General features: G+C 30.7%; 1 protein-coding gene across 1 annotated transcript in view; it reads left to right on the top strand.

Annotated features, from left to right (window-relative positions):
• The first annotated feature begins 244 nt into the window (after positions 1-244).
• The window catches only part of LOC143242002 (uncharacterized), a 184408-nt gene continuing 164944 nt past the window's right edge, over positions 245-19708 (top strand). The window contains exons 1-6 of the mRNA XM_076485345.1: positions 245-466; positions 5725-5947; positions 6793-6945; positions 9427-9579; positions 14091-14225; positions 14552-14703. Of these exons, the coding sequence (XP_076341460.1) occupies positions 257-466; positions 5725-5947; positions 6793-6945; positions 9427-9579; positions 14091-14225; positions 14552-14703 (1026 nt within the window). The 5' untranslated portion in view covers positions 245-256. The remainder of the gene's footprint in view (positions 467-5724; positions 5948-6792; positions 6946-9426; positions 9580-14090; positions 14226-14551; positions 14704-19708) is intronic.

Here is a 19708-nt window from a genome sequence, read left to right as displayed (position 1 = left end):
TATCTAGTAGTCATTAATTAAACGTTTGACTAACAAGTACCTAGTAATCATTAATCAAGAACAAATAAAAGCAAATTAGAAACTATTTAATGATTAGGCGTATGTCATAGTGTGTGCTATTAACAGTGACAGTGGTTGAAATTCGGTTGCCACCAACTTGCTGTAAGAACTTAAAGCTAAATATTTACAACACATGTTGTTATGTGGTCACTTCCTAACCCATAAATGGTGTTATTTAGCTGAGCTATCAAGGACAATGATAGAAGCGGCAGTCAAGTTCGCGACTGTTGTTCAGGACTGTTCCGATTACGAGACAATAGGCCTACTTATGACTGTTATCAAGCAAGGGTTGTTGGAGAGGAACAGTGCCACCTGCAAACAAATCCAGTGTGATTCGTTCACGTTCGTGTGTTCTGAAGAACTGGATGGCAAGAAACAAACCCTGGAAACTACGTGGACCGTTAAGGTTAATTTTGTTTATTTGTTTTGAGTTTCGCTCAAAGCTAAACGAGGACTACCTGCGCTAACGTTCCTTAATTTAGCAGTAAAAACTGGAGAGAAGGCAGCTAATCATCACTACTCACTACCAATTCTTGGCTACTTTTTTTGCCAGCGAGTAGTGGGATTGAACGAATGTTACAAAACCCCTACGGCTGAAAGGGCGAGCATGTTTGGTATGGCGGGGATTCGAACCACTTGCCATGTTGGGCGCGCGAAGGTTAAATGCTTATCTTAATTTACCTACGCCGCGGAAACTCGAATTTTACACTCGCGTAACTGTAACTAAAACGTATGTTACCTACAAATATATGGATTTTACTTGTCCATGTTACGTGCATCTTAATACATCAGTACTTTAAAATGAATCATGATAACCTAATTACGTTAATGTATTATAATATCAGTGTTTAATGTTACATTTTTCGTCACAGTGAAAATGAGATTTAGATTAGACAGTTATTTCAGAACAATATGATGATAGTTGGTGTGTTTTCATTTATTCATTTATCTTTCTCGCTTTAAACCTTTCTCGAAACTTTGGGTACGCAGTTGTCACACAGGGATAACAGATGACAATATGGAAGTTGTGTTATCTGCAATTCCACAGTGATAATCCAGGATGCTTCCAATACTAAACTCTGGTTTCGATACCCGCGGTGGCCATTGCAAAGACAGTTCATTGTGCAGTTTTTAAATTAATAACAAATAATTAGGTAGGAGCCTGGCACAGCCTGGTGGTTAAGTACTCAACTCGCAATATGTGGGTCGCGGGTTCGAATCTCGACAATAACATTCTTGCCCTTTCAACTGTGGGTTCGTTATAATACAAAAGTCATTCCTTATTATTCACTTATAAAGAGTAACCGAAGAGTTAGCGGTGCGTGCTACTGACAATTTGCCATTCCTCTACTCTGTCATTTGCAAATTACGTCTAATGCAGATAGCCCTCAAGTAGCTTTGTGTAAATACACTAGCATACATAAACACTTAGAAAAATACAGTTGTTGAGTGTCGTATCGTGTAAATTTAAATCTGCTATTTGTAAGATTTCACTGGAGTTACAAAACGAATAATGTAGATTGAGATATCCAGGAAATAAAACCATTGTAATATGTTCGGTCTTAAAATAAGTGTAGAATAGGTTATTATGAATATTAATAATATGTACTTGAATAAACTAACCATGTTCTAATATAATGTAACCGTATATAGTTTTGTATAATATGTTCTGTACAAGGACCACTGGTATATTGCTCGAATGACAATTATGTTAAACTGTGCAAGAGGTAATGGTATGGTTGTATTTAACGTAATGATCTGGCTGTGTTTAAAAGTAATGTTATGGTTGTATTTAACGTAATGATCTGGCTGTGTTTGAAGTAGTGTTATGGTTGTATTTAACGTAATGATCTGGCTGTGTTTGAAGTAATGTTATGGTTGTATTTAACGTAATGATCTCGCTGTGTTTGAAGTAGTGTTATGGTTGTATTTAACGTAATGATCTGGCTGTGTTTGAAGTAATGTTATGGTTGTATTTAACGTAATGATCTCGTTATGTTTGAGGTAACGAAGTACTTGTGTTTAAGGTAATGATCTGGCTGTGTTTGAGGTAATGAAGTACTTATGTTTAACGTAATGATATACTTGTGTTTAAGGTAATGATATAGCTGTGTTTAACGTAATGATATAGCTGTGTTTAACGTAATGATATACTTGTGTTTAAGGTAATGATATAGCTGTGATTAACGTAATGAAGTACTTGTGTTTAAGGTAATGATATAGCTGTGTTTAACGTAATGATATACTTGTGTTTAAAGTAATGATATAGGTGTGTTTAACGTAATGATGTACTTGTGTTTAAGGTAATGATATAGCTGTGTTTAACGTAATGATGTACTTGTGTTTAAAGTAATGATATAGCTGTGTTTGGCGTAATGATGTACTTGTGTTTAAGGTAATGATATAGGTGTGTTTGACGTAATGATGTACTTGTGTTTAAGGTAATGATATAGCTGTGTTTGGCGTAATGATGTACTTGTGTTTAAGGTAATGATATAGGTGTGTTTGACGTAATGATGTACTTGTGTTTAAGGTAATGATATAGCTGTGTTTAACGTAATGATGTACTTGTGTTAAGGTAATGATATAGCTGTGTTTGACGTAATGATGTACTTGTGTTAGGTAATGATATAGCTGTGTTTGACGTAATGATGTACTTGTGTTTAAAGTAATGATATAGCTGTGTTTAACGTAATGATATACTTGTGTTTAAAGTAATGATATAGCTGTGTTTAACGTAATGATGTACCCTTGTGTTTAAAGTAATGATATAGCTGTGTTTGACGTAATGATGTACTTGTGTTTAAGGTAATGATATAGGTGTGTTTGACGTAATGATGTACTTGTGTTTAAGGTAATGATATAGCTGTGTTTGACGTAATGATGTACTTGTGTTTAAAGTAATGATATAGCTGTGTTTGACGTAATGATGTACTTGTGTTTAAGGTAATGATATAGGTGTGTTTAACGTAATGATATAGCTGTGTTTAACGTAATGATATTTGTGTTTAAGGTAATGATATAGCTGTGTTTAACGTAACGATATACTTGTGTTTAAAGTAATGATATAGGTGTGTTTAACGTAATTATGTACTTGTGTTTAAGGTAATGATATAGCTGTGTTTGACGTAATGATGTACTTGTGTTTAAGGTAATGATATAGGTGTGTTTGACGTAATGATGTACTTGTGTTTAAGGTAATGATATAGGTGTGTTTGACGTAATGATGTACTTGTGTTTAAGGTAATGATATAGCCTGTGTTTGACGTAATGATGTACTTGTGTTTTAAGGTAATGATATAGCTGTGTTTAACGTAATGATGCACCTTGTGTTAAGGTAATGATATAGCTGTGTTTGGCGTAATGATGTACTTGAGTTAAGGTAATGATGATATAGCTGTGTTTGACGTAATGATGTACGTGTGTGTTTAAGGTAATGATATAGGTGTGTTTGACGCAATGATGTACTTGTATTTAAAGATAATGATATAGGTGTGTTTGACGTAATGATGTACTTGTGTTTAAGGTAATGATATAGGTGTGTGTTTGACGTAATGATGTACTTGTGTTTAAGGTAATGATATAGCTGTGTTTAACGTAATGATATAGCTGTGTTTAACGTAATGATATAGCTGTGTTTAACGTAATGATATAGGTGTGTTTAACGTAATGATATAACTTGTGTTTAAGGTAATGATATAGCTGTGATTAACGTAATGAAGTACTTGTGTTTAAGGTAATGATATAAGCTGTGTTTAACGTAACGATGTACTTGTGTTTAAAGTAATGATATAGGTGTGTTTAACGTAATGATGTACTTGTGTTTAAGGTAATGATATAGCTGTGTTTAACGTAATGATGTACTTGTGTTTAAAGTAATGATATAGCTGTGTTTGGCGTAATGATGTACTTGTGTTTAAGGTAATGATATAGCTGTGTTTGACGTAATGATGTACTTGTGTTAGGTAATGATATAGCTGTGTTTGACGTAATGATGTACTTGTGTTTAAAGTAATGATATAGCTGTGTTTAACGTAATGATATACTTGTGTTTAAAGTAATGATATAGCTGTGTTTAACGTAATGATGTACTTGTGTTTAAAGTAATGATATAGCTGTGTTTGACGTAATGATGTACTTGTGTTTAAGGTAATGATATAGGTGTGTTTGACGTAATGATGTACTTGTGTTTAAGGTAATGATATAGCTGTGTTTAACGTAATGATGTACTTGTGTTAAGGTAATGATATAGCTGTGTTTGACGTAATATATGTACTTGTGTTAAGGTAATGATATACTTGTGTTTTAAAGTAATGATATAGCTGTGTTTGACGTAATGATGTACTTGTGTTTAAGGTAATGATATAGGTGTGTTTGACGTAATGATGTACTTGTGTTTAACGTAATGATATAGCTGTGTTTGACGTAATGATGTACTTGTGTTTAAGGTAATGATATAGGTGTGTTTGACGTAATGATGTACTTGTGTTTAAGGTAATGATATAGCTGTGTTTGACGTAATGATGTACTTGTGTTAAGGTAATGATATAGCTGTGTTTAACGTAATGATGTATACTTTGTGTTAAGGTAATGATATAGCTGTGTTTGACGTAATGATGTACCTGAGTTAAAGTAATGATATAGCTGTGTTTGACGTAATGATGTACTTGTGTTTAAGGTAATGATATAGGTGTGTTTGACGTAATGATGTACTTGTATTTAAGGTAATGATATAGGTGTGTTTGACGTAATGATGTACTTGTGTTTAAGGTAATGATATAGGTGTGTTTGACGCAATGATGTACTTGTGGTTTAAGGTAATGATATAGGTGCGGTTTGACGTAATGATGTACTTGTGTTAAAGGTAATGATATAGCTGTGTTTGACGTAATGATGCACTTGTGTTAAGGTAATGATATAGCCGGTTTGACGTAATGATGTACCTGTGTTTAAGGTAATGATATAGGTGTGTTTGACGTAATGATGTACTTGTGTTTAAGGTAATGATATAGGTGTGTTTGACGTAATGATGCAACTTGGTTTAAGGTAATGATATAGGTGTGTTTAACGTAATGATGTACTTGTGTTTAAAGCAATGATATAGCTGTGTTTAACGTAATGATGTACTTGTGTTAAGGTAATGATATAGCTGTGTTTGACGTAATGATGTACTTGTGTTTAAAGTAATGATATAGCTGTGTTTGACGTAATGATGTACTTGTGTTTAAGGTAATGATATAGGTGTGTTTGACGCAATGATGTACTTGTGTTTAAGGTAATGATATAGCTGTGTTTAACGTAATGATGTACTTGTGTTAAGGTAATGATATAGCTGTGTTTGACGTAATGATGTACTTGTGTTAAGGTAATGATATAACTGTGTTTGACGTAATGATGTACTTGTGTTTAAAGTAATGATGTACTTGTGTTTAAAGTAATGATATAGCTGTGTTTGACGTAATGATGTACTTGTGTTTATGGTAATTATCGTGGTATTGTTCAATATAAGGTTTAATTTCTATATACTGAGTTTCCACTGACGTTCTTTATTTTATATTTATGACAAAATTGCTCTCTTACCGTTTCAGATTTAGCTTAATTATTATTTATATTCGTCAGACTGAATTGTTGTCCATTCTTTTAATTGTTGCTTGATATTTCCAGGCGGCATATGAACCAGATAAAGATGACCTTCATGAAAACGTCGTGTCATTAATTGAGACCATACAATATGAGACCCAGCGGATTATAACCTCGGACCCAGAGTTTAAACATGAACTACAAGATTCTGGAGCTACCTTATTGGTAGAATCCTTTAATGATACACACTTTGCTCTTGTCTGTCAAGAACGTGGCTTTGTTGTAGATATCGACACAGATATATGTCGTAAGTCTTTTCCTGCTGTTCTATCCTTAACATGTCCCTTCTGGTCTAAAGGCTGTTTTGCCTAAAGTGTTTTCACATATTTGATTTTTTAAAGTACTGGTATGTTGAACCGTAAACTGCACATTATAAGACACATCGGTGAAGGGCAAAGTGTAATACCCTTGTGTGCCCTCTTTGTGGCACAGCGGTATGTCTGCCGACTCATGCCGCTAGAAACCGGGTTTCGATACCCGTGGTGGGTAGAGTACAGATAGCCCATTGTGTAGCTTTGTGTTTATTTCTAGCAAAAAAACAAAACTTTGTTCAGGTCCTCAATTTAGAAGTGATTACTCCACACATCTGTTACATTACAACAAAACTCCAAACCTACTCGAAGGCCGTCACTAATTTAAAAGTGGTAGACAATCAGCTATTTAACACCATCCACTGCTAACTACTGTTGAACTACAACGAATAACTGGATTGACCGTCACTATATGACGCCACCACAGGTGGAAGGACGAGCAAGTTTGTTGTCGGGACACCTCGAAAATATACAGTTTGATCAATAACTGTTTGTTTTATCTTTCTTTTAACTATCAAAGACGATTTTAAATTTCTTTCACGACTAAAATTAGTTTTTAGTACACCATATTGTAAACATTTCAACACGTTCATGTGTACTCTCCAATCTTCTGTTGTCTTTGTATAAATTTGATCAAGTAAAGACTGTTCCAGAAATTCCGTTTTTAACTGAAATAGATCAGTTTCTGTCAGTTGAAACCCAAACTGCAGGTGATCATTGTGAGATTTTGGATACTTCGACAATTCAGCAAACAAAGTAAACTTTGAAATTTACTTTTCAGGGGAGTGCCCGACGGGAAATTACGAAGAGGATGGACAATGCAAACAATGTCCAGCAAACCACTATCAAGACCAGACTGGACAAATTCAATGTGAATCGTGTCCTCGTGGAACAATATCACACGCTGGTTCCCGAACTCGAGCAGACTGCAAAGGTAAACATTGTACCACCTCCTAATAATATCAAACATTGGTTCTTGATCTTGAACACAGTACAAAGGTAAACACTGTACCATATCCTAATAATATCAAACACTGGTTCTTGATCTTGAACACAGTACAAAGGTAAACATTGTACCACATCCTAATAATATCAAACACTGGTTCTTGATCTTGAACACAGTACAAAGGTAAATACTGTACCACATCCTAATAATATCAAACACTGGTTCTTGATCTTGAACACAGTACAAAGGTAAACACTGTACCACATCCTAATAATATCAAACACTGGTTCTTGATCTTCAACACAGTACAAAGGTAAACATTGTACTATATCCTAATAATATCAAACACTGGTTCTTGATCTTCAACACAGTACAAAGGTAAACACTGTACCATATCCTAATAATATCAAACACTGGTTCTTGATCTTGAACACAGTACAAAGGTAAACATTGTACCACATCCTAATAATATCAAACACTGGTTCTTGATCTTGAACACAGTACAAAGGTAAACACTGTACCACATCCTAATAATATCAAACACTGGTTCTTGATCTTCAACACAGTACAAAGGTAAACACTGTACCATATCCTAATAATATCAAACACTGGTTCTTGATCTTGAACACAGTACAAAGGTAAACACTGTACCACATCCTAATAATATCAAACACTGGTTCTTGATCTTCAACACAGTACAAAGGTAAACATTGTACTATATCCTAATAATATCAAACACTGGTTCTTGATCTTGAACACAGTACAAAGGTAAACACTGTACCACATCCTAATAATATCAAACACTGGTTCTTGATCTTCAACACAGTACAAAGGTAAACACTGTACCATATCCTAATAATATCAAACACTGGTTCTTGATCTTGAACACAGTACAAAGGTAAACATTGTACCACATCCTAATAATATCAAACACTGGTTCTTGATCTTGAACACAGTACAAAGGTAAACACTGTACCACATCCTAATAATATCAAACACTGGTTCTTGATCTTGAACACAGTACAAAGGTAAACACTGTACCACATCCTAATAATATCAAACACTGGTTCTTGATCTTCAACACAGTACAAAGGTAAACACTGTACCACATCCTTATTATATCAAACACTGGTTCTTGATCTTCAACACAGTACAAAGGTAAACACTGTACCATATCCTAATAATATCAAACACTGGTTCTTGATCTTCAACACAGTACAAAGGTAAACACTGTACCATATCCTAATAATATCAAACACTGGTTCTTGATCTTCAACACAGTACAAAGGTAAACACTGTACCACATCCTAATAATATCAAACATTATTATCATGCTTTCTTGTAAACATGCACATTATTTTCCTATTTAAATAAGATAATCATTACATTATTGAAAAGTGTAACCAACTCGTTATAAGATGGGGCATATTCTGCCCACACCTGTGGGTAAATCAACACTAAAGTTAACCTATATTAGATATTTTTATCAACAGAGTTACCTTGTATGATACACATGCTTTAAGTTCGTATAGGAATTGTATATCCAAAATCGACCAGTACTTTATTCAGTAAAAACAAATAGAAAGGTTTCTAAACATTTTTACTCTTATAATTCGATAACATTCAGCAAGCTATGACCAACATAAGTCTCAATTAATGATATAAATAAGTTATATAAAGAAGTAAAAGAACCCTATTTTCCTTTCTTAACTAAGCTATATTTCTTTAAGTTCATTAAATCTATTTAAATTTTTCGGAAATAAGTTAAATTCGTAAAACATTCAGCGAAAGGAGTGTAGTATATTGAATATTAAGAAAAAATTACTTATGTATGTTAATTATCTTATTTTATTCTTGTAATTAAAGCGCTATGTTTTAAATTTTTCTACCTGGTACTGAATATTAAGCCACTTGTTTGACTGTTGTACATAAAGCACTGTACCTGATTTTAAATGTTTCTACCTAGTACTGAATACTAAACCACTTAGTTGAGTATTGTTCTTAAAATACAATGTTCTTTTAACTCGTTCTACACTCTTCCATACATTAATAGGCTTAATTGTTTGTAATTCAAGCACGGTGTTTGTTTTCAGCTCTTTCTGCACAGTTTGTACATTAACATGTTGACTGCCAAGTATTTCAGCTGCTACAATACAACTCTAATGCTTCTTCATTTTGTAACTTTTTTCGTGACGCCATTTTGGATCAAAAGTGAAACAATATGTAAGTAGGTCAAATGTATGTATGGTGCTGACATCTAGCGTTGAAGTTAAGTATTATTGAGAACGTATTAACTCGTCCGTGGCACTGTGTTACCGATCGGCGGACGAGTTATCACGTCTTTGGCACTGAACAGGTTAAACTATTTAACAGATGTAGTTAAAACTTGGTGTCACTTTCTATCCAGTTCTTTAAACTGGATTTAAACTATACAATTGTTTTAGCTAAACGACCCTTGTTATTTTTTAGCTGTTTCTGTCAAGTCTCGACTAGCTTTACCAGGAGCTGTGAGAGAGCAGGCTTATAGAGATGCCTGTAAACCTAACCCTTGTCAAAATGATGGCTTTTGTATTCGTGTTGGAAGAGACAGCTATAGGTGCCAGTGTAGACACGGCTACAAAGGTAAGGTCAATGAGTAAGAACAATATGAAAAATATGAGTATAAAGGTAAGAACAGTGTTTGGTTATGGACTTTCAGTGAATGGGCTCATTGTGAAGTAAGTAAATTCATGTATACGTGGTTGGAAAGGTAAAGTTACCTCCAGAAAGCTGTGTCACCCATAAGACACAATTATAAAATTACATACAACCGATTAGATATAGCCTAACTCATATAGATAAGGCTAGAAAACAGGCAGCTGTACGCAATTATGGCCAGATAATGCGTCCAGTCATGTACATCCAAGGCCAACCTGCGAGTCTAGTAATGTACAACCAATGTCATTCTTCAAATCCAGTTATTTATAAACAGAAAAGTATATCTAGATGCAAACAGGATCAGAATACAAGTCCAGCTACATGCAGTAAGGGTCCATGGGCATATCTGGCCACATAGAGTCAGAGACAACCCACGTAAAGATAGGGCCAAAGTGTAACATACGTACAAGAAACACAATGAAAACTATATTCGTCTATACAGTTAAACCAAGCAGTTAATATGTATGTTTGTAAAGCTATAGGCTAAAGTAATGCCAGTGTCAAGCCACACTTCATAATTACCAACTAAAAGAGGAGAAAGCGTTGGAATTATGAAAATTATTAAATAATTCATACAGTTTCAAAATAAAACGAACAAGACGGTCAGTACAGAAGCAATTACAAAACAAAGTTGGTATTTAAGCAACTTCCATGTTTGGAACTTTGGACAAAATTCAGTTTATAAAAATAATGCCTTTGAGGAAAATGCTAACAATAGGCTGGAACAAGTTAAATTTTAGCGGCAGAGTGCGGAGCGTAACTTAGTGGAAAGAAGGCACAACCCTTCACGTCCACAGTCTGACGCACTACCAATAGGTCAGGTTCTTTCAGTGTATACTCCAAGTGCAAAACTATAAACATGAGATTATTGAAAATACTTTCAGTTAGGTAGATCCACCATTAATTTTATAACTTACATTTGATGTATTTTTAACACTTACGTTTTGAAGAAGGTATTTCTGATTAAATAGATAATGGATTCTTATTTCAAGCAAGGTAACAGCTGACAACGTGATTAAGTTATATAATCAATCTATGGAAGTCAGTTGTATTAAATGTTGATTACAAATATTTTATTTTTCTTTCTTATTAACTAAAACTTATTGCTTATAATTACTATGACTGGAAATCAATATTTGATCTCATATTTGGCGATTTTATACGTAATGTTACAGTATGGTTCTCTGAGACTTGTATGCTGTATGAAAGAAACTGGATTCTTATACATGTTTACGTTGGTTGAGTACATTATGTTAAACTACTTTGAATATGCAAATCAGAAAATCACGTGACAACCACTATTTGCGTAAAGTTGCAGCTGAACAGGATGTATCAGAACTACAATTTGTAGCAACCCTCTCTGAAGCAAAATATTGATACACTCAGATGATACAGAAATGCTCTAATTGGAGATTCAAAATGTTACTTAATATCATTCGAAAACAAAGGATCATGGATCCACCTGGAACACCCTGACCATTCAGAAATTTGCAGTAAACTGAACTTCATCTATGGTAAGCAAAACAGAGCATCTTGTAACAGGTGAGAATACAAACATACAAAGGTCAGTGGTAAATGCCATTCACATGTGCCACGACAAAGAAATCTTAACTGTAGAAATTGTATGAACGCTGTTTAATCAGAGATAAGTTGCAGCACATTGTGACAAACCCCGAAACGTACGTGTATCTTCATAACCATAACAAGACTCGTGTAACCATTGGACGAAAACACCTTCAAAGTGGTACACGGTGTGCAACGCAACTTGTTTTATTCAATGATTTATCATCGTCACTGGATACTGCGTCTCGAACGTGGATAAAAAGTCAAAGTGATCTTAGACCAACGTTCATGATCTTTTGAAGTAAGTTTATACCTCACAAAAATATCGGTTTTGTACAATTAAGAGACCAACAGGATAGAGGTTCACCAAGATAAGGCTTTCAATCAAACGTCTCATACTTGCAACAGCGACAGAATAAAATAGTTGCTCGCGTTGGATTTTTCGTTACTATTGAATTCAATGCTGGAAAACTGTTGTTCTTGTACACTGGGTGAATTATGGAAACCATGCAGGTTGGAGTGGCGTGATTTAAATAATAGCTACGTTTCAGGACTATTGCCAATATATACAGTCGTCAAACAAAGCACCACCGGACGTGAAAATATAAGCTACAAGAATGTAATGATGTTCCAAAGTCATTTTATTATAACAAACTCAACCTCTATATAAGGATTAAGTGATGTTCCAAAGTCATTTCATTATAACAAACTCAGTCTCTATATAATATTAAGTGATGTTCCAAAGTCATTTTATTATAACAAACTCAGCCTCTATATAATGATTAAGTGATGTTCCAAAGTCATTTTATCATAACAAACTCAGCATCTATATAATGATTAAGTGATGTTCCAAAGTCATTTTATTATAACAAACTCAGCCTCTATATAATAATTAAGTGATGTTCCAAAGTCATTTTATCATAACAAACTCAGCATCTATATAAGGATTAAGTGATGTTCCAAAGTCATTTTATCATAACAAACTCAGCCTCTCTATAATGATTAAGTGATGTTCCAAAGTCATATTATTATAACAAACTCAGCCTCTATATAATAATTAAGTGATGTTCCAAAGTCATTTTATTATAACAAACTCAGCCTCTATATAAGGATTAAGTGATGTTCCAAAGTCATTTTATTATAACAAACTCAGCCTCAATATAATGATTAAGTGATGTTCCAAAGTCATTTTATTATCACAAACTCAGCCTCTATATAATAATTAAGTGATGTTCCAAAGTCATTTTATTATAACAAACTCAGCCTCTATATAAGGATTAAGTGATGTTCCAAAGTCATTTTATTATAACAAACTCAGCCTCAATATAATGATTAAGTGATGTTCCAAAGTCATTTTATTATAACAAACTCAGCCTCTATATAATAATTAAGTGATGTTCCAAAGTCATTTTATTATAACAAACTCAGCCTCTATATAAGGATTAAGTGATGTTCCAAAGTCATTTTATTATAACAAACTCAGCCTCTATGTAATGATTAAGTGATGTTGCAAAGTCATTTTATTATAACAAACTCAGCCTCTATATAAGGATTAAGTGATGTTCCAAAGTCATTTTATCATAACAAACTCAGCCTCTATATAATGATTAAGTGATGTTCCAAAGTCATTTTATTATAACAAACTCAGCCTCTATATAAGGATTAAGTGATGTTCCAAAGTCATTTTATCATAACAAACTCAGCCTCTCTATAATGATTAAGTGATGTTCCAAAGTCATTTTATTATAACAAACTCAGCCTCTATATAAGGATTAAGTGATGTTCCAAAGTCATTTTATTATAACAAACTCAGCCTCTATATAATGATTAAGTGATGTTCCAAAGTCATTTTATTATAACAAACTCAGCATCTATATAATGATTAAGTGATGTTCCAAAGTCATTTTATTATAACAAACTCAGCCTCTATATAAGGATTAAGTGATGTTCCAAAGTCATTTTATTATAACAAACTCAGCCTCTATATAATGATTAAGTGATGTTCCAAAGTCATTTTATTATAACAAACTCAGCCTCTATATAAGGATTAAGTGATGTTCCAAAGTCATTTTATTATAACAAACTCAGCCTCTATATAATGATTAAGTGATGTTCCAAAGTCATTTTATCATAACAAACTCAGCCTCTATATAATGATTAAGTGATGTTCCAAAGTCATTTTATTATAACAAACTCAGCCTCTATATAAGGATTAAGTGATGTTCCAAAGTCATTTTATTATAACAAACTCAGCCTCTATATAATGATTAAGTGATGTTCCAAAGTCATTTTATTATAACAAACTCAGCCTCTATATAATGATTAAGTGATGTTCCAAAGTCATTTTATTATAACAAACTCAGCCTCTATATAATGATTAAGTGATGTTCCAAAGTCATTTTATTATAACAAACTCAGCCTCTATATAATGATTAAGTGATGTTCCAAAGTCATTTTATTATAACAAACTCAGCCTCTATATAATGATTAAGTGATGTTCCAAAGTCATTTTATCATAACAAACTCAGCCTCTATATAATGATTAAGTGATGTTCCAAAGTCATTTTATTATAACAAACTCAGCCTCTATATAATGATTAAGGTGATGTTCCAAAGTCATTTTATCATAACAAACTCAGCCTCTATATAAGGATTAAGTGATGTTCCAAAGTCATTTTATTATAACAAACTCAGCCTCTATATAATGATTAAGCTTTGTTCTTGTATTTGTAAAATGTTACATTGTATCGCTCTACCAGTGAACAAAGAATCGTGCAAACTTTAATCCAAAATTATTTTCTTTCTTAAAATTCAACTGTCAATGGTGTGTGTGAGGTACATCTTTAATTACGTATTAAAATATTCTCACGTAGGTCGTGAGTGTCAGGTGCCTTATTGTCCAGAAAGGTTCTGCTACAATGGAGGTTCTTGCAGTCTCTACTTTACCGGTGTTCTTGGCTGCATGTGTCCGCCAGAATTTACTGGATTTCACTGTGAAAACAGAATAGGTAAGATCCATGTAATTCATCTTAACAAACTAATGTTTAGAATGAGGACCAGTATATATCTAAATATGTTTGATATTTCTACTTTACTAAAGCCAGGTGACAACATTTCTCTTTCCGAATATACAGGCGTTGAGTTAATTCGCCTGTTTTTGCTGATTTAAATAGTATTCCCCAAATGTTTATACACAGTTCTTTATAAATAAAGCCCAATTAAACATAGCTCATCTAAGAGACACTATAATTTTAAATGTTTACAGTGACTCATCTGTATGTGAACTCTAACATCAGAGAAGAAATATACCAATTTCATTCTTCTATTTTCTTAGAAATTGATCCATGTTTACACAACAAATGTCAGAACAAGGAAGATGCATCCCTCTTAAGAAGGATTACACGTGTGCTTGTTCTTCTCGATATACAGGTAATTAATTATCATTCATTATTTCTTCTTCTCAAAATAAAGTATTCAAGAAAAATTGTAATATTTGAAGAGGATATCAACAATAGTAATATTTGATTTTATAGGATAGAATATCAACAATTGTAATATTTGGTTTTATAGGATAGAATATCAACATTTGTAATATTTGGTTTTATAGGATAGAATATCAACAATTGTAATATTTGGTTTTATAGGATAGAATATCAACATTTGTAATATTTGGTTTTATAGGATAGAATATCAACAATTGTAATATTTGGTTTTATAGGATAGAATATCAACAATTGTAATATTTGGTTTTATAGGATAGAATATCAACAATTGTAATATTTGGTTTTATAGGATAGAATTTCAAACATTTGTAATATTTGGTTTTATAGGATAGAATATCAACAATTGTAATATTTGGTTTTATAGGATAGAATATCAACAATTGTAATATTTGGTTTTATAGGATAGAATTATCAACAATTGTAATATTTGGTTTTATAGGACAGAATATCAACAATAGTAATATTTGATTTTATAGGATAGAATATCAACAATTGTAATATTTGGTTTTATAGGATAGAATATCAACATTTCTAATATTTGGTATTATAGGATAGAATATCAACAATTGTAATATTTGGTTTTATAGGATAGAATATCAACAATTGTAATATTTGGTTTTATAGGATAGAATATCAACAATTATAATATTTGGTTTTATAGATATAATTTCAACATTTGTAATATTTGGTTTTATAGCGATAGAATATCAACAATAGTAATATTTGATTTTATAGGATAGAATATCAACAATTGTAATATTTGGTTTTATAGGATAGAATATCAACAATTGTAATATTTGGTTTTATAGGACAGAATATCAACAATAGTAATATTTGGTTTTATAGGATAGAATATCAACAATTGTAATATTTGGTTTTATAGGATAAAATATCAACATTTGTAATATTTGGTTTTATAGGATAGAATATCAACAATTGTAATATTTGGTTTTATAGGATAGAATATCAACAATTGTAATATTTGGTTTTATAGGATAGAATATCAACAATTGTAATATTTGGTTTTATAGGATAGAATATCAACAATTGTAATATTTGGTTTTATAGGATAGAATATCAACAATTGTAATATTTGGTTTTATAGGATAGAATATCAACAATTGTAATATTTGGTTTTATAGGATAAAATATCAATAATTGTATTATTTGGTTTTATAGGATAGAATTATCAACAATTGTAATATTTGGTTTTATAGGATAGAATATCAACAATTGTAATATTTGGTTTATAGGATAGAATATCAACAATTGTAATATTTGGTTTTATAGGATAGAATATCAACAATTGTAATATTTGGTTTTATAGGATAGAATATCAACAATTGTAATATTTGGTTTTATAGGATAGAATATCAACAATTGTAATATTTGGTGTTATAGAATAGAATATCAACAATAGTAATATTTGGTGTTATAGAATGGAATATCAACAATACTAATATTTGGTGTGATAGGAAAGAATATCAACAATTGTAATATTTGGTTTATAGGATAGAATATCAACAATTGTAATATTTGGTGTTATAGGATAGAATATCAACAATTGTAATATTTGGTGTTATAGGATAGAATATCAACAATTGTAATATTTGGTTTTATAGGATAGAATATCAACAATAGTAATATTTGGTTTTATAGGATAGAATATCAACAATTGTAATATTTGGTGTTACAGAATAGAATATCAACAATAGTAATATTTGGTGTGATAGGAAAGAATATCAACAATAGTAATATTTGGTGTGATGGGATAGAATATCAACAATAGTAATATTTGGTGTTGTAGAATAGAATATCAACAATTGTAATATTTGGTTTTATAGGATAGAATATCAACAATTGTAATATTTGGTTTTATAGGATAGAATATCAACAATTGTAATATTTGGTTTTATAGGATAGAATATCAACAATTGTAATATTTGGTTTTATAGGATAGAATATCAACAATTGTAATATTTGGTTTTATAGGATAGAATATCAACAATTGTAATATTTGGTGTTATAGAATAGAATATCAACAATAGTAATATTTGGTGTGATAGAAAGAATATCAACAATTGTAATATTTGGTTTGATAGGATAGAATATCAACAATTGTAATATTTGGTTTTATGGGATAGAATATCAACAATAGTAATATTTGGTGTTATAGGATAGAATATCAACAATTGTAATATTTGGTGTGATAGGATAGAATATCAACAATTGTAATATTTGGTGTTGTAGAATAGAATATCAACAATTGTAATATTTGGTGTGATAGGATAGAATATCAACAATTGTAATATTTGGTGTGATAGGATAGAATATCAACAATAGTAATATTTGGTGTGATAGGATAGAATATCAACAATTGTAATATTTGGTGTTATAGGATAGAATATCAACAATAGTAATATTTGGTGTTGTAGAATAGAATATCAACAATTTTAATATTTGGTTTAATAGAATAGAATATCAACAATAGTAATATTTGGTGTGATAGGATAGAATATCAACAATTGTAATATTTGGTTTGATATGATAGAATATTAACAATTGTAATATTTGGTTTTATAGGATAGAATATCAACAATTGTAATATTTGGTTTTATGGGATAGAATATCAACAATAGTAATATTTGGCTTTATAGGATAGAATATCAACAATTGTAATATTTGGTTTTATAGGATAGAATATCAACAATAGTAATATTTGGTGTTATAGAATAGAATATCAACAATAGTAATATTTGGTGTGATAGGATAGAATATCAACAATTGTAATATTTGGTGTTACAGAATAGAATATCAACAATAGTAATATTTGGTGTTATAGGATAGAATATCAACAATAGTAATATTTGGTGTGATAGGATAGAATATCAACAATAGTAATATTTGGTGTTATAGGATAGAATATCAACAATTGTAATATTTAGTTTTATAGGATAGAATATCAACAATAGTAATATTTGGTTTTATAGGATAGAATATCAACAATTGTAATATTTGGTTTGATAGGATAGAATATCAACAATTGTAATATTTGGTTTTATAGGATAGAATATCAACAATTGTAATATTTGGTTTGATAGGATAGAATATCAACAATTGTAATATTTGGTGTTATAGAATAGAATATCAACAATAGTAATATTTGGTGTGATAGGAAAGAATATCAACAATTGGAATATTTGGTTTGATAGGATAGAATATCAACAATTGTAATATTTGGTTTTATAGGATAGATTATCAACAATAGTAATATTTGGTGTTTATAGGATAGAATATCAACAAATTGTAATATTTGGTGTGATAGGATAGAATATCAACAATTGTAATATTTGGTGTTGTAGAATAGAATATCAACAATTGTAATATTTGGTGTGATAGGATAGAATATCAACAATTGTAATATTTGGTGTGATAGGATAGAATATCAACAATAGTAATATTTGGTGTGATAGGATAGAATATCAACAATTGTAATATTTGGTGTGATAGGATAGAATATCAACAATAGTAATATTTGGTGTTATAGAATAGAATATCAACAATTGTAATATTTGGTTTAATAGGAATAGAATATCAACAATAGTAATATTTGGTGTGATAGGATAGAATATCAACAATTGTAATATTTGGTTTGATATGATAGAATATTAACAATTGTAATATTTGGTTTTATAGGATAGAATATCAACAATTGTAATATTTGGTTTTATGGGATAGAATATCAACAATAGTAATATTTGGTTTTATAGGATAGAATATCAACAATTGTAATATTTGGTTTTATGGGATAGAATATCAACAATAGTAATATTTGGTGTTATAGAATAGAATATCAACAATAGTAATATTTGGTGTTATAGAATAGAATATCAACAGTAGTAATATTTGGTGTGATAGGATAGAATATCAACAATTGTAATATTTGGTTTGATAGGATAGAATATCAACAATTGTAATATTTGGTTTTATGGGATAGAATATCAACAATAGTAATATTTGGTGTTATAGGATAGAATATCAACAAAAATAATATTTGGTAGGATAGAATATCAACAATTGTAATATTTGGTGTTATAGCATAGAATATCAACAATTGTAATATTTGGTTTTATAGGATAGAATATCAACAATTGTAATATTTGGTTTATAGGATAGAATATCAACAATTGTAATATTTGGTTTTATAGGATAGAATATCAACAATTGTAATATTTGGTTTTATAGGATAGAATATCAACAATTGTAATATTTGGTTTGATAGGATAGAATATCAACAATTGTAATATTTGGTTTTATAGGATAGAATATCAACAATAGTAATATTTGGTTTTATGGGATAGAATATCAACATTTGTAATATTTGGTGTGATGGGATAGAATATCAACATTAGTAATATTTGGTGTGATAGGATAGAATATCAACAATAGTAATATTTGGTGTTGTAGAATAGAATATCAACAATTGTAATATTTGGTTTATAGAATAGAATATCAACAATAGTAATATTTGGTGTTTTAGGATAGAATATCAACAATTGTAATATTTGGTGTGATAGGATAGAATATCAACAATTGTAATATTTGGTGTGATAGGATAGAATATCAACAATAGTAATATTTGGTGTGATAGGATAGAATATCAACAATTGTAATATTTGGTGTGATAGGATAGAATATCAACAATAGTAATATTTGGTGTTGTAGAATAGAATATCAACAATTGTAATATTTGGTTTAATAGAATAGAATATCAACAATTGTAATATTTGGTGTTATAGAATAGAATATCAACAATAGTAATATTTGGTGTGATAGGATAGAATATCAACAATTGTAATATTTGGTTTGATAGGATAGAATATCAACAATTGTAATATTTGGTTTTATAGGATAGAATATCAACAATAGTAATATTTGGTGTTATAGGATAGAATATCAACAAAAGTAATATTTGGTGTGATAGGATA

Source organism: Tachypleus tridentatus, unplaced genomic scaffold (genome assembly GCF_004210375.1).
Source record: "Tachypleus tridentatus isolate NWPU-2018 unplaced genomic scaffold, ASM421037v1 Hic_cluster_1, whole genome shotgun sequence".
Lineage (NCBI taxonomy): Eukaryota > Metazoa > Arthropoda > Merostomata > Xiphosura > Limulidae > Tachypleus > Tachypleus tridentatus.
The sequence above is the reverse complement of the archived record's forward strand: the minus strand, read 5'-3'. Positions and strand labels throughout refer to the sequence as shown.